The sequence below is a fragment of the Anas platyrhynchos genome, chromosome 10 (genome assembly GCF_047663525.1).
Source record: "Anas platyrhynchos isolate ZD024472 breed Pekin duck chromosome 10, IASCAAS_PekinDuck_T2T, whole genome shotgun sequence".
NCBI classification, from domain to species: domain Eukaryota; kingdom Metazoa; phylum Chordata; class Aves; order Anseriformes; family Anatidae; genus Anas; species Anas platyrhynchos.
In genome coordinates, this window is record NC_092596.1 from 8,106,042 (window position 1) to 8,120,236 (window position 14,195).

At 48.0% G+C, this 14,195-nt stretch overlaps 2 protein-coding genes across 2 annotated transcripts; one reads left to right on the forward strand and one right to left on the reverse strand.

Moving 5' to 3' along the window:
- The first annotated feature begins 1,599 nt into the window (after positions 1-1,599).
- GLOD5 (glyoxalase domain containing 5) lies at positions 1,600-5,318 on the forward strand. Its single transcript, XM_027456370.3, has 5 exons — positions 1,600-1,759; positions 3,074-3,224; positions 3,906-4,061; positions 4,274-4,463; positions 5,097-5,318. Exons 2-4 carry the CDS (start codon positions 3,084-3,086, stop codon positions 4,424-4,426), a joined length of 450 nt encoding a protein of 149 aa, XP_027312171.2. The 5' UTR covers positions 1,600-1,759; positions 3,074-3,083; the 3' UTR covers positions 4,427-4,463; positions 5,097-5,318.
- Positions 5,319-6,993: 1,675 nt separating this feature from the next.
- On the reverse strand, positions 6,994-14,085 carry LOC101794721 (cis-aconitate decarboxylase). Its single transcript, XM_013092438.5, has 6 exons — positions 13,939-14,085; positions 13,282-13,336; positions 10,452-10,639; positions 10,195-10,287; positions 9,769-9,974; positions 6,994-9,248 (listed from the first exon to the last, which is right to left on the reverse strand). Exons 1-6 carry the CDS (start codon positions 13,957-13,959, stop codon positions 8,330-8,332), a joined length of 1,482 nt encoding a protein of 493 aa, XP_012947892.1. The 5' UTR covers positions 13,960-14,085; the 3' UTR covers positions 6,994-8,329.
- Between the last annotated feature and the right edge of the window lie 110 nt (positions 14,086-14,195).

Here is a 14,195-nt window from a genome sequence, read left to right on the forward strand (position 1 = left end):
TTGACCCCAGATCAGACTACCTGATGTTGATCTAATGGGTCAGTAAGCACACCATCACCATGCAGGTCCATAAGGGTGAGACAAGGTCAAGATCCAGGCCAGCAGTGTCCATGGTCAGGCAAAAACACATTTGGGGCTGAGGTGGAGACCAGCAGCCCCACATCATCACTCAAATAGAGGCTGACGGCCCTGAGCTGAGCTTAAATTGGCTCCTGGGCCCATGGGTGTGGGGTGGAAGCCCCAGGTGAGGCAGCTTGGAGCTGATAAGAGCTATTAGTGCCCTCAATGTTGGTGTTACTGGCACCTGTGAGAAGAACTTTGAGAGTTTTAATAAAGAAAAAAGAATATAGGATTTTGCAGATGAAAGTGAGGTTTGGGAAGCCAACGATAAATAAATAAATAAATAAATAAAAGCAACAGACTTTTACCAAGCTTTGTCTGTGCAGCACACACCTATCAGCCTGCTGGTACCTCCTTTGTATGCCCCATTTCCACCTCAGCTCTACGTTCTCCAGCATTGGAAAACCCACTGTGACCTTAAAAACCAGGAAGGCACGAGGGTTCTGTTGCATGTCCCAGGATTAGTTTACCTATCCAGCTCCTTGCTGGTTGACAACAGGTGTTCAGAGACAGAAAATAACCCACAAAGTAACTTTGGGGGAAAATCTGTGGGTTAACTTAGACAACTGGGGGAGAAAAATCATGGAATTATAGAATTACAGAATGTTTTGGGTTGGAAGGTACCTTTAAAGGTCATCTAGCCCAGTCAATCTGTGCTGTACATAAAGGATACAAAACAGGCGTTTTGTTCCCTCCCAGCATCCTCCAGATGTCCTTTCTCTCAACTTGGGGCAGAATGCAATACATCACACTGCATTTTCAGCTGTGTCCAAATTTCCACATATTAGAAATTGGTTTTATTTTTTATTTTTTATTTTCCCCACTGTGCACAGTGAAGCATGGGCAGTTTGCGTGCTGAGGGTCTATGCAGAATGATTTTAACACAGCGTGTCCTGTGCCTTGAACCACTTCCCTGGCAGCTTTTCCCCAGTCTGAACAATTTAATCCCTTGGAGCCAACTGCCCAGAGAGCTTCAGACCTTTCAAAACCCCAGGCTATTTTTGGCAGGTTTGTTTTCTGTTGATCACTGACTCTGCCTCAGGCCATGGAGAGCCTCTTTGGAGGAGCCTGTTTGCAGGAAGGTATCTCCAAAAAGGTGTCCAAAGCTGTGCACATCACCCTGAGGTTCCTTTGCTATTGCTTCTTGCTATACATTGGCTGTTAGGACAGCAAGTGTCTCGCTGGGCAATAAGACCTCAGCGTGGTTCATGGTAGGAAATAATTCTGGAGGCAAAAAGGAACATTGTCTGCTGCAGGGGAAGGGGCTGCTTGCCACAGCTCTTCTCTAGGGGCATCCTTACCATCTTCTTAACAGTAAGCCACCCCAGTCTGAGCAGCAAGCTCAATGGTGTGCTTTAGTTTAACACATTAACTCAGTTTTCCCTTCCAAAGAGTAAGTCGCTAAAATAGCCTTGATTTTTTCAAGCAACTCTGTGTGGTTGGACTTTCAGGTCCCTAAGGTCAAAGTACACCTCTGTGGGGAGCAGTGCTTAGAGCTCCTGTTTCTAATCAACGTTTATTTTATTGTTTTCCCCTTTCTCCTGTGACGTTACTCCTCACACAGCTCAGCTCCGGGCAGCAGGAGGACGGTTGTAAAGCCAGGCACTCTCCAGCACTAGCTCTTCTGCTTCTCCTGCAGGTACTCAGCCTATTTTTACGATCTGGTTTCCTTGTGGTGTTTTCAGGCTTACTGGTCACGCAGGAGGGGAAGGTCTTGGGGAGGTTTGTTGCAGGCTGGGCCCTGCAGCTCAGGAACACCCAGGAGAACTTCCTGGGTGGGAAGGACTTTGTGGAGGTTCTGAGCCCAGGCTGGTTGGAGGTGAGGTTGTCAAACACCAAACGCTGTCTGTGACAAGGAGGAGTGGTGCAGGACAGTGGGGTCCTGCTCCAAGTGAGCTCCTCTGACTGTGAGGACCAGATATCCCAGTGAAGCTGTGCCTGGTTTTATGCTGACCTTGCTCTTGTGTCAGTGGGGCTGAAATCTCTCTTTGCCAGCCGTTTCCTATGCACTCTGCTGCAGAAGGGCAATGCCAGATGGTATGAATCCAATATACAAGAAAATGCCAAGGGCAACCCTGTTTTATGTACAGTCTGGGGGAGGAGAGACTGGAGAGCAGGCCATAGAAAAGGATCTGGGGGTTCTGGTGGAGAGCAAGTTGAGTAGGAGTCAAGTGCGCCCTGGCAGCCCAAAGGGCGGACCATACCTTGGGGTGCACCAAACACGGCATGGCTAGCTGGTCAAAGGAAGGGATTGTCCTGCTCTGCTCTGTGCTGGTGCAGCCTCACCTTGAGCACTGTGTGCAGTTTTGGGTGCCACAATGTAAGGACATAAAACTGTTTGAAAGTCCCCAAAGAAGGACTACAAAGATGGAAAAGGGTCTGGAGGGGAAGACGTGTGAGGAGTGGCTGAGGGCCCTGGGTTTGTTCAGCCCCGAGCAGAGCAGGCCGAGGGGAGGCCTCACGGCGGCCTGCAGCTCCCTCACGAGGGGAGCGGAGGGGCAGGCGCTGAGCTCTTATCTCTGGGGACAGCGACAGGACCCGAGGGGACGGCATGGAGCTGGGACAGGGGAGGGTCAGGCTGGGGGTTAGGGACAGGTTCTGCAACCAGAGGGTGGTTGGGCACTGGGACAGGCTCCCCAGGGATGTGGTCAAAGCACCGAGGCTGCTGGAGTTCAAGAAGTGTTTGGTCAACAGTCTCAGACAGAGGGTATGATTTTTGGGTGGCCCTTTATGGAGCCAGGAGGTGGAGTTGGAGATCCTCGTGGGTCCCTTCCAACACAGGATGTTCTATGAATATATGAATTTATTGCTTCTGTACTTGTGCCACCTGCAGGCCAAAAGAAAACCCATTTGATCTCCATTGACAGTTCAGTTAACAGCTTCCTGGATCGTTTCCCTGAGCAGCTGGGTGCTCCTCACCTTCCTCTCGTGTGGTTTTACACTCTCTTCTCAGCCCTGGGACGATGTCCTGGAAGGAAGAACACATGAGTCCACCCCCTTGTTTCATCCAGCGCCTGGACCACCTCGTGTTGACTGTTAAGAACATTGAGGACACTGTTGCCTTCTACTCCAAAGTCCTGGGCATGGAAGTGGTGACTTTCAAGGTAACATGGGGGAAAGGCCGAGGGGAGCTAAAGTAGTAGTCCTGAGCCAGTGGCTGCTTCCTGTGGATCTGACGGTATCTCTGGGATTTCTCCTTGGTCTGGAGATGGTAGAGCTAACAAAGTCAGGCACTTGCACTCACATCCCAGGGCTACAGTGAGCATCAATCTGCTCTTCAGATGGGCACAGATGGCAGGTCACTGCCCTGCATTTCCATGGGGATCAGGTCTCAGTTGCCGTATAAGTCTGAAGAAATACTGGGGGCCTGCAAAGAAAAGATGTGTCAGAACCTCCTTCCTTACCATCTTCCCACTGCCTCATCTTTGTTCCCTCCGCAGTTCCCAGCGTGTGCATTATTTTTATGGCTGTCCCACAGGCAGGATGGAGGGTGCCCAGAACGGAAAATTCTCATCTTTATGGCTTAGAAGCAGCTGCAAGTGGCCATGGGACTTTCTTGGGTCACTGCATCTCCAGGGATGTGGTGGGAATCTTGCAGCAGTCAACTCTTGCTTTGGGTTATCCCAGCAAGAGCCCAGAGTTAGCAGGACTACAGCCATGTCCCCAGGACTTTTAGGACTACACAGCTGAATGGATGTTGAAAGCTTCCAGCCCAGTAAGTCTCTTTGGTATTGATTCTTTTTTTTTGTTGTTGTTGTTTTTTTTTTTTTTTTTGTTGGGGACAGGGAAATCGCAAAGCTTTACGTTTTGGCAACCAGAAGTTTAACCTGCATGAGGTTGGGAAGGAATTTGAACCCAAGGCTCGCCACCCGGTCCCCGGCTCTGTAGATATCTGCCTTATCACACAGGCACCCCTGGAGCAGCTTTTGAGTCATCTGAAGGTGAGCAAGGTGTAGAGTGTGCACAGGGCAGTGTAACCCTGGGAGGCATGAGGCCAGAGCCTCACAAGTGACATGTTAAAGGTCTGTGCTTTGGGGAATGTCAGAATTTTCTCATACAATGTCTCATGCTTTTAAGACTGGAGGGAAGAGTGCACAACGACCTGATAAAAATCCCTTGAGCATTAAACCCCTGCTCTTATGTCTCCCCCCAGGCCTGTGGGGTGATCATTGAAGAAGGTCCTGTGGCCAGGACTGGTGCCGTGGGTCCAATAACATCCATCTACTTCCGAGACCCTGATGAGAACCTGATTGAGGTTTCTAGGTACAGCACAGACATGAGTGCAGTCAGCGGAGGGGAGCCCTAACCACAACCCGCACTCTCAGCCTGAGTCCCAGCAGGAGGTATGATGCAGAGGCCAGGATTTTGATGGTCTGTATACAGATTCAAGCTTTCATATTGTAAACCTATGACAAGTCTCAGCTCCCAGCTGTAAAGCTGCATGAGCCTCGAGAGCTTTCCAAAGGCAGGATCAGCCCCAGCTTGCTCTGCACTCACCCCTGGATGTGAATCCTACTTCTATAAATCAATGTCAATGGAGACTTCATGGCTTTCTTGGGAGATCCATCCTGCTGTAACCTATCTCCTCTCTGGGAACTGGGAACTGGGTCTCAGCGTCTGACACACAAAGTGCTCGTGAAGCTGTGCCTCATACTCAGCTCTGCATAAATACTTGAATATTTATAGGGTTTCTGTCACCGGGGATGGGAGAAAGCAGCAGTGAGGAGCAGCAAGGAGGTGGCTGTAAGGAGGGGAGGGTTTCTAAAGTCATGGAGCTCACCTAGATTTCTGCAGGGATGAAGGGGAAATGAGGTGCTAAGAAGACAGTGGCATCAGGCACAAAACTTCTATGTTGGCTCTCCTTGCAGCTCAGCATGGTTGTCTTGGACTGTCATCTGGGTTTCCTTCTTTCTTTAATACTTCAATTATTTAAAAAGCATGAAGGAACAAAGAGGGGTTACTTGTTTTTTTTCCAGGAGAGCAGTTCCCCAGCTGGCCACACTGCGGTAGCAACGTTATCATCAAGGAAACAGTGCTGGAAGGCAGAGAGAACTCTTCTGACCTCTACAGTCAAAATCACCTCTGAAACTGAAATAATCAGTGAATTGATTTTTTTTTTAAATGTCATTTCGTGGAAAATCCATCTCCTCCATGGTGGAAGAAAAGCAAATCCCTAATAAATGCAGTGCTTCCAATGACCCAAATCTTGTGTCAGTGATGGCAGTAGGGATGAAAGCTGCTTGTAGCTCGCTTTGAACCATTTGTGGGAGTGAGCGATAAGCACTCCCCTGGGAGGACACACCACAACTCACCACCTTTGCCCTGTACGTGCAGAACAGGAGGGGACCCCTGGGGAAGGGGACCCCTGGGAAAGGGGGAGCCCCTGGGCAGGAGCCCCGGTTCTGCGGCTGCTCTCCAGGGTGCTGACAGCTACCGAGCATCCTCGCTCCTACCAGCCCGGCCCCAGCTCCCAGCTCTACTGGCCTGGACTTCTCCCTGCCCAGGTTCTTGTTCCAGCCCTACCCTGTTCAATTTTGGCCTGGGTTTGTCCTTACTGATTGCTTGCTCACAGGTGTCCTGCCTGGCTCGGCGCTGGAAATGTTGTTTTACTCAATGAGCTCGCTACTGTAAATATGTTTGGGAAGAAAGGTTTCCTGTTCTTATTTTTATTTTAAGCATCATTTATCTTGGAGCAGCAGTAGAAAGAAGGACAATGGCTCTTTTCTTATTCAACTTGACAGGAGAAGTTAGGAACTTTGTTTGCACCATATTAATTACTGGATTACTTTCAGCGTCACGCAAGCTGGCCTATAGTTTCCCCGGGGCCATTTTTTCCTATGCTCTTAAAAGACCTCACTTTCCTTACCAAGGGGCAAGGCCTCCTATTTTTTTAAGGACATGAAACATTCATTGTTTGAAACTGGAAATAATGAGTCAGACATTTTTCTGGGGTAGGAGACTGGAGGCGTTTTGAGGACCCTAGGCTTACAGAAGAAATACCATGAAAGAAAAAACCCTCAAGTATGCCTTCAGCTTCCAGGTATTTTGGAAAAGCTGTTACTGCTTCAGCTGATAGGCTTGTACACTACCAGTGTTCCTGAAACTTCCCTTATTTTATGCATTTTCTGCTGGAATGTGTCAGGATTGTGCCTTGCTGGATAGCTGAGACAGCAGGCTGAGAAAGTGGGAGCAGTTTGTAACGCTGGCAGCAACACCAGATCTTCAGGCCCTTGTACTTGTGCAAGCCTCACAAAAGCCTTGTCCCTCTCTGACCAAGGACTGACAATGATCAGTGTCATACACTACAAGCTTGAAGTGGCCTTCTCCCTCCTAGAGGGGTGATGGCACCTAGGAGAACTGCACTCAGAGAGACCTATGAAATTAAGTTTCTTGCAGCTCTTGCGAACGTGTGTTCTGGTGTCTACTAACCTTGCTGAGTGTATAGTGAGCACATTTTCCCAGTGGGGACATGAATTTGGGTTTATGAAGACTGTCTCAGACTATCAGGGATAAGCAGGGATTCGCCCTTTCCCAAACAATGACCTTGTAGCAAGTGTTGCTAAAGACCTTATCGCAACCTGGCGATGTTGGAATGCAAGTAGGATGAATCAAGTTTAGAAGAGCTTCTGGATCTCATGGACAAAATGTTGCCTGAAACCCAAATCCAAATGAAATGTTCCCTCCACCTCAATCCCACACCCCACCCCACTCCAGCACCAATAGATGAAAGGTGATAGTTCCCTTCTCAGCTTCAGCTCACTCTGTCCTAGCCTCTGCTGTGTTCCACTTCTAATTCAAAAGCCATGGTATTGTATGTGTTTGGGTTAAAATTGGAAACCTACATGATGTAGAATTAAATCTTTATGCAGAAAATGGATTTACTTCAGTTCTTTATTTAGAAAGACTCAGTGTGACTATGCTTAGACAGTAGGAGAGAGTGGATTACAACAGGTGGGCAAACATTTTTGCTCTGACTGGGAAATTCTTTGCAGAGCCCACTACCAGCAAGCTAAAAAGGAACCAGCCCACATTCCTTGCCTGTCTAGACCCATCTCCCAGCAGAAAGCAGCCCTGAATTCTCCAGCAGGTTCTGTACCCACATCATTATCACACTGGAAACAGGTCCTTTGGATAAGCAGTCACAGTATTTAACGCACAGAGGAATATTGCATAGTTCTCCTTCTTGCTGTTCAGAAAGGATGCAGGGTAAGAAAGCCTTTCAGTGAGTGGTTGCTCAGGAGCACAAGTACAGATTTTGTCCCAGCCAGAAAGACGATTTAGAGATGCAGTCTCTTTATGCTTTCTCTCCTCTCAGGGGAGAGAACCAGGAATTTCCCAACACGAGTTACAGCGTGCTTGTGCCAACCGTCCAGAGGTACCCATCTCTTTGCTGACCACAGAGGTGACCTCCGGCAAGCTAGCTCTAAATAGGTGCGGGGTGACCTGCCCAAAGCCAGGAAGGATGGTGTGCCACAGCCCTAGGATCACCTCGCAGGAGGTGTGGGATATAGATGTAGGACTGCTGTACGATTCCTCACCTACCAACTGCTTTTCATTCAGAAAAGACAGACAGGTTTTAAGGGTCATTGAATGATCCCTTGCACAGAGAGAATTGACAACCACTTCCCAAATGCTGCAGAAATGGAAGGCTTTTGCTGAAAAAGTAGAAAAAAAAAAAGAATTCCTTCTGTGCCTGAAAGCTTTGCAGGCAGGGCTGCTTACAGTAACTCTGATAGATTTTTCATCTGGCCAGAAAGACTACCTAACCGTGATCCAAAAAGTGCCAGGAGGAGCATTAAGAAAAGCACACATTTTGCAGTTGGATGTCCTCTTCCCAGACTCAACAATTAGGCATTCCATACAAAAATAACTTTGAGCTCAGCTTTAAAATATCTAGACTATCCCTTGTGGGAGACCAGTTTCCAGATAATACCCCAGGATTCACATAGATTCCCATGGGATTTTTTGGTATTTGTAGTGGCCTTTCAGCTACTGAGAACCAACCTAAGTCAAAACTGAATCTGTGCACTAAGTGCTCACACAGACACACCTCCTGCCTCACGGGATCCTTTGATACTAAAGCGTCTACTTTGACTTCAAGGGGTAGGAAGTTTCCTGCCATTGGAAATGAATAGTAAAGCACCAATGAAGAAAGGAATCAGAGTTTCACTGGAATAAGTCCCTTTTCAGGAACCCATTCACTGTTCCTTCACAGGCTGCAGGCCAGCTGGGAGCTATCTGACATATTCTCCAGGTTGTCCACCATAGTGATGATGGTTTCTACTTTTTCTTCGGGAAAAACGTGAGAGGCATTAGATCGAAACTTCTTCAGGAGTGACTCTCTGCTCAGAGGCTTCCTCCAGTGCCCATAGAAAGTGTCACATTTGCCTGTGAGGACATCCCCGCTGTGCAGGAGCAGTGCCACCTCTCCATACATCTTGTCAAAGTTGGCCACGTTATCTTCAGGGTGCTCCACCACCACTTTGTCCAGCAGCTCCCTCAGCTCCTGCCGGTGGATGCTGCTCTCCGTGAAGGAGCTGAGGCCCACTTCGCCATCCAGCAGGGCTGTGCAGGCATTGAACTGGAAGGAGTGCCTGGCCTGGTGCTCGGAACTGGGGAAAGGCCGGTTGATGTACTTGGACACTGGGATCTTCAGCACAATGGTGCGGATCAGAGAGGGAGAGAAGGACCCTGCGTAGTTGATGAAGAGGTTCCGGACAGACAAGGCAGCATCCACCACCCAGTGCATCCCCAGGTGGGCCGGGAAGCGCTTGAAAGCGATATCCTGCTTCTCCAAGAGGAACTCGTGATGGTCACCCGGTGCGGACAGTGGCTTGGGATGGTAGATGCTATAGAAAGCGCTGAACCCAGAGCACCCAGGGATGTCATCCAGAATGACAGGGTTAGCCTCCATCCCTCGGGCAGCCAGCAGTGCTGCTTCAAAGCCCAGGCGGGTGGCATTCCCGATGTGCAGTGGCTTGGCCTGGGTGGCAGCGTTGGCCATGGGTGCCCCCGCGAGCGAGGCGGCGATGCCCAAGGCGTGGGCGCACTGCGTCATGCTGAGGGAGAGCAGCTTTGCCGTGGCTGCCGCACTGCCCATGGTACCGACCACTGAAGGAGGGTGGAACCTAAGGGGGAAAGTGCAGGTATGAGCATGAAACAGCCACGTCAGCCAGCGGGAATCCCTCATGGCTCTGTTGTGAATGGGATTCACCTGACTCAACATTTAGGCATTTAGCCAAACCAAACATCTGTTTGAAACTTCATTGGAGACCACATAGTGAGGCCAGCATCTTCAGAAAACTCTTTTTAATTTTCTCTAAGAGTAGGTGGCATGGCTTGTGTCCGTATAGCTAAACTTTCACCCTGTCTTTCACCCTTCCAGGCAAAGAAGGTGGCCTCATGTACCATGCCCTAGGGCAACAGATCCTGGTTGATGTCTCTTGGACCACAAGAGTCTCAGTCATGATGATGAGGGTTTGGCACAGTGGCCCTGAGCCTGCAGAGCTGTGTGAGCTACCAAGAGGGGATAAGTTGTATGCTTATGCTTGTTTTTCTAACTGAAATTGCTGTAGCATCCTCTAGCCCTGGTCACTCCCACCAGCCTACTAGGGAAAAAAAAAAAAAAAAGAAAAAAAAAATATTTACCTTTTGGGAATATTGTGAGCCTCAGTGGAGAAATGCATGAGCCTCCCTTGCACTTCCAGACCCACGTTAAATGCCAGGAGGAAATCCAGCCCATTGGGTTTGGTGCTCGGAGGTAGCATCTGGGAAGCAGCCAGGAGAGCCGGCAGGACAGCCCCAGATGGGTGAGTAGCAGGGTGCCAGGTGTCATCAAAGTCCATGGAGTGAGTCTGCCAGGGAAATGGAGATAAGGGTTTTCTGGTGTAGGGGGCTTGGAGCCAAGGGGGTCCTTGCTACTAGTGCTGAGGCTACATCTGTAACAACATCCACCCAGTCCTCCAGAGGTCCCCATGATGCTTGGTTGGAAGCAGCCAGACTGCTTCCTGCAATACTAATTAGTGTTTTAAAGGCGCCACAAAGCAGAGCTTCTCCTGGAAGAGCCTGCCTTACCGCAACACCGTTGGTGAACGCGGCCAGCGTCGGGGAGAGCTTCATGCCTGGCCTGCCATAGACGGAGCTCACGGCAACTGAAGAGTACAGCTCCTGCAAAAAGGGAGATTCAGGAGAGGACCTTGAGTGAAGGAGTGATGGTATGATGCCCCACTGCAAGGGAAAAGTCCTACATCTTCCATGAAATAAAGCCTTGCTTGTGGTGATGGGGTCACAGTAGGGACTATAACCACCCAAGGGAATAGGGCTGTTCCTACCCGGCAGTACTGCAGAGCAATATCGAACACGGGCGTTGTGCTGCCCATGAGGCCGACCCCAATGCTGTCGAGGATCATCCTCTTGCTTCTGTAACGGACAGTCTTGGTCAAGTGCTCGGGCCGAACTGCGTGGATGAAGGAGGCGAAGCTGCTGGTCACGGTCTCCTCGGGAGCACTCCTGGCCACCACTGCAGAACCAAGAGAGAGGGGGAGCGGGTGAGAAGTGGGCTGACAGCTCACAGCCCTTCACCCTCTGTCCCCACTGGGTTTACTGAAGGGAGAAGACAACTGGAGAGCACAGGAAGCATGTCCCTTGGGTCACAGGGACTCATACAGCCCTAGGGAGCTGATGGGTTGTGATTCACAGACAGAGGAGAGACGCTGCTGGGGAGGGGATTGGCATCTCCTCCCTCATCAGCAGCACAGGGAGCTCAAGGCAAGCAGATCAGTGCGACTCCTGTCCTCCATGGGTTTCCAAAGGTCCAGGGTGCATCCTGGCTCCTACAGCCTTCATGTGCTGTAAGGACTACTCTGGGTCACTCCTCTAGTGGTTTCAAGGGGGTTCAAGAGAAGCAGGGCTCAGCTACATCCCCCCTCTTGGGTTTCAAGAAACCATCTTTTGGGGATGTCAACACAAACTACGTCCCCATATCTGGAGAAGGAGCAGAGCAAGTGCCCTGCCCCATTACCAGTGGAGCCCTGTTGGGAGTGTATCAACCAAAATCCAAACTAAGCTTAACCCCAATTACATTCTATAGCTTCCATTGCTTTTAGCAAGCAGCATTAGACCCAAAGCCTGGATTTATCTGTAAGTTATCTCTAAATTTATCCCTATGTGGTAGTGAGGTGTCTGGGCTCAGGCAGTAAAGCTCTTAAGCCCTATGCACTCAGAAGGATGCTAGTGATTAAAAGCAAAAAGGCCTTTGTGTGTTCTTACACCATTCAGCTCAGCACATCAGAGGCTTCAGCCTTTGCTTCAGAAGGGGAATAGACCAGAAGATCACCTGAGCTTGGTGTCTGAAGGGAAGTTTTTTTCCTGTCTCTGAAAACACCTTTTTGGTAGACAAGAAGCAACACAACACGCTTCCCAAGGAAAAGTCAGTGTTTGTATTTATGTAAGGTAGAGCTTGGCAGATAACACAGACTATTGGCACTTTTGTATTTGGAAGTCACCATTTCCAAATCTTTGGAGGTGTTTAAATTCCATGGAAAATATCCAATTTGGGACCATTTTTATTTCAGTGACAAATCGCTTTTGTTTTGATGAATTTATAATTCATAGAATTATAGTCATTAGGATCCACTATAGTTTATAATATCATTTTGAGAGCTCACATGAGATTAGAAAAAACAGAAAATTCAATATATCTAGTATTTGCATGATTTCCCATGTATGTATATGTGTATGGTGGTGGGGTAGACATACACATGCATACAAACAAGAGGCAGCACTAACGCCCAAACGAAAGCAATCACACAAAAAAGTAAAGATGAATGAAACAAGAAAATAAGAATACTTTCTTCCAACATCTTAGAGGAAACCTCATCAAAATCAACAGGCACTTATGACACTATATTTTTTTAAACAGAAAATATCCCAATCAAACAAAATGACCATTCCCTAATTTCACTAGGATGCATTCATTCGTAAATGTCATGCCCACTGACTCACAGTTTGCTTGCAAATCTGTTTGGACTCACCTAGAGCCTAGGAGTCTGAAATCCACTTGTAAACACAGCTGAGAATGTCATCATTGCTGTGACTCACAGAAATAAAATCCACCCCTCGCAGCGGCTCTGCGAAATGGATCGCTATAGGAATCTGTACCACTCAGCAGTTTGGAAACCCTTCTGCTGCCAAAATCAGTGCCCTCCCTGTGTACGTGGAGAGCATCTCCCGTAGACCGCAAATGGAAGCACCAACGCCCTCAAGTAGGGGGAATGTGAGGTCCAACTAGGTTGGAGAGGCTGTAGGAAAATCTGCCTGAATCACACTGCACCCATAAAATGTTCATTGCTTCCTTCCCATCATCAATTACTCTTTGTCACTTCAGTAATCAGCAATATTTTTTTAACCCTTCAATTAAAGACGCTTAATGACAGCCGTGTTTTTATCCTGCTATGACAGCTGTGCTGCAGAATTTTATTAAAAAAATAAACAACAAACAAACAAAAAAAAACAACACTGTCTAATAAACCTGTTTAAGAGCAATTGGATTTGCATGGATTATTATTATTTCTGTTGTTCCAAGTGTTCATGAAAAACCACAAATTGCTCTTATTGCATTAAGAACACGTTTAAAAAGGAGTTAATAGACACAATTTATAACAGACCAAGTGGGTGCACTGCGCAGTTGTGCTTGATTTGTCTGAAGTGGGAAGCTGAGGTTGTGCAGCTGTGAGACACAGAGAGTTATCAGTGAAACACTTCAAGCAATGTAAATAGCAAGATTAGATGTGAGAAAGTAAGGAGAGAAGAGTTAAGAATCTAAGCAATGAGAGCTACAATTCAAATATCTGCAATTTATGGTCAAAGTGTAAGAATTCGGAAAGTCTGGTTCTCAATCAGTTAAAGACGGTTTTAGCACAGGGCTAGTAAGCAACATTTTTACCACTTTTTCCACCCAGGGCAGTAATTATCGTAACAAGACCCCTAAGCACAACTTCCAAGAATTTGAGAAGTCTAGCTCAGTATGCTTAACCCAGCTACTTTTTTAAAAAAAAAAAAAAAAGAAAAAGAAAAAAATAAGTAATGACACAATTATTTTGAGATGCTCTTGAAAAGAAAAACAAAAAAGGATAGGGAATGCTGTTCTGCAGAGATACAAACCGTGAGCAGCAGTTTTATGCACTTGCCGGGAGCTTGCCAAGATCTTCTGGGATTTCTAGAGCAAAGACAGAGAAAGACCATTTGTCACCTAAGCTGCTTGAACTTTTTCAGAGCTGTTTTACTGGTTGTGCCTCTAACATGGCATTGGAAGACACTCACAGATCAAACGAGTGGATAAAGCTGACTTTCAGAGCCTACATATTTAAAGGAGAAAAAAAAAAAAAAAATTTTCCAAAGCTCGGTCCAGCAGGGGTGCCAAGAACAGCCAGGGAAATAAAGCAGTGCAGTGGAAGGGGCAGCGCAGACTTCTCAGATCTACCATGAAATCCTCCTACAGCCGCGAGAAGGACCAGCTCCAGGTGGACGGGAGGAGGAAGACCCACGCAGCACATCCCAACAACAACAACCCCCCCACGGCACGGGGTGAAACACCCTTGGGATGCGTAAAAGGACCAGGCGTGGAAGAAAGGGGTTAGTAACTGTCAATAAAGTGTCTGCGAAAACCATCCGGTTTTGTTAACGTCGGGGCAGGTTCCCGTTTAATGTCACGACAGTTTTGATGGCTTAGGGGAACCACCCGGAAAGTGACACGACCTCCTTAAAGTGAGAAAGGAAAGACGAGAGATGGAGAGGTTTTGTACACAAGATAGTATTTACCTGCAAAGTTAAGTAGACCATTCTGCTGGCTGCTCCCACTGCTCAATGCCCAGCTCTGCACTGCTCTATTCGAGGGATGGGAGAGGTGTCTGAAAGGTGCCTTGCTGTCAGGGTTTATATATGCTTCTGAAAGGCAATTTGCTTTTTGTTTTTTTTTGCAACTGAATTTCAAGTGTGATGACATCAGCCTCTGGGGACCGAGAGGGTGGGGGGAATAGATGAGGAGGGGTGGTTTTTCTGTGCTGAGCAGAAGGGAA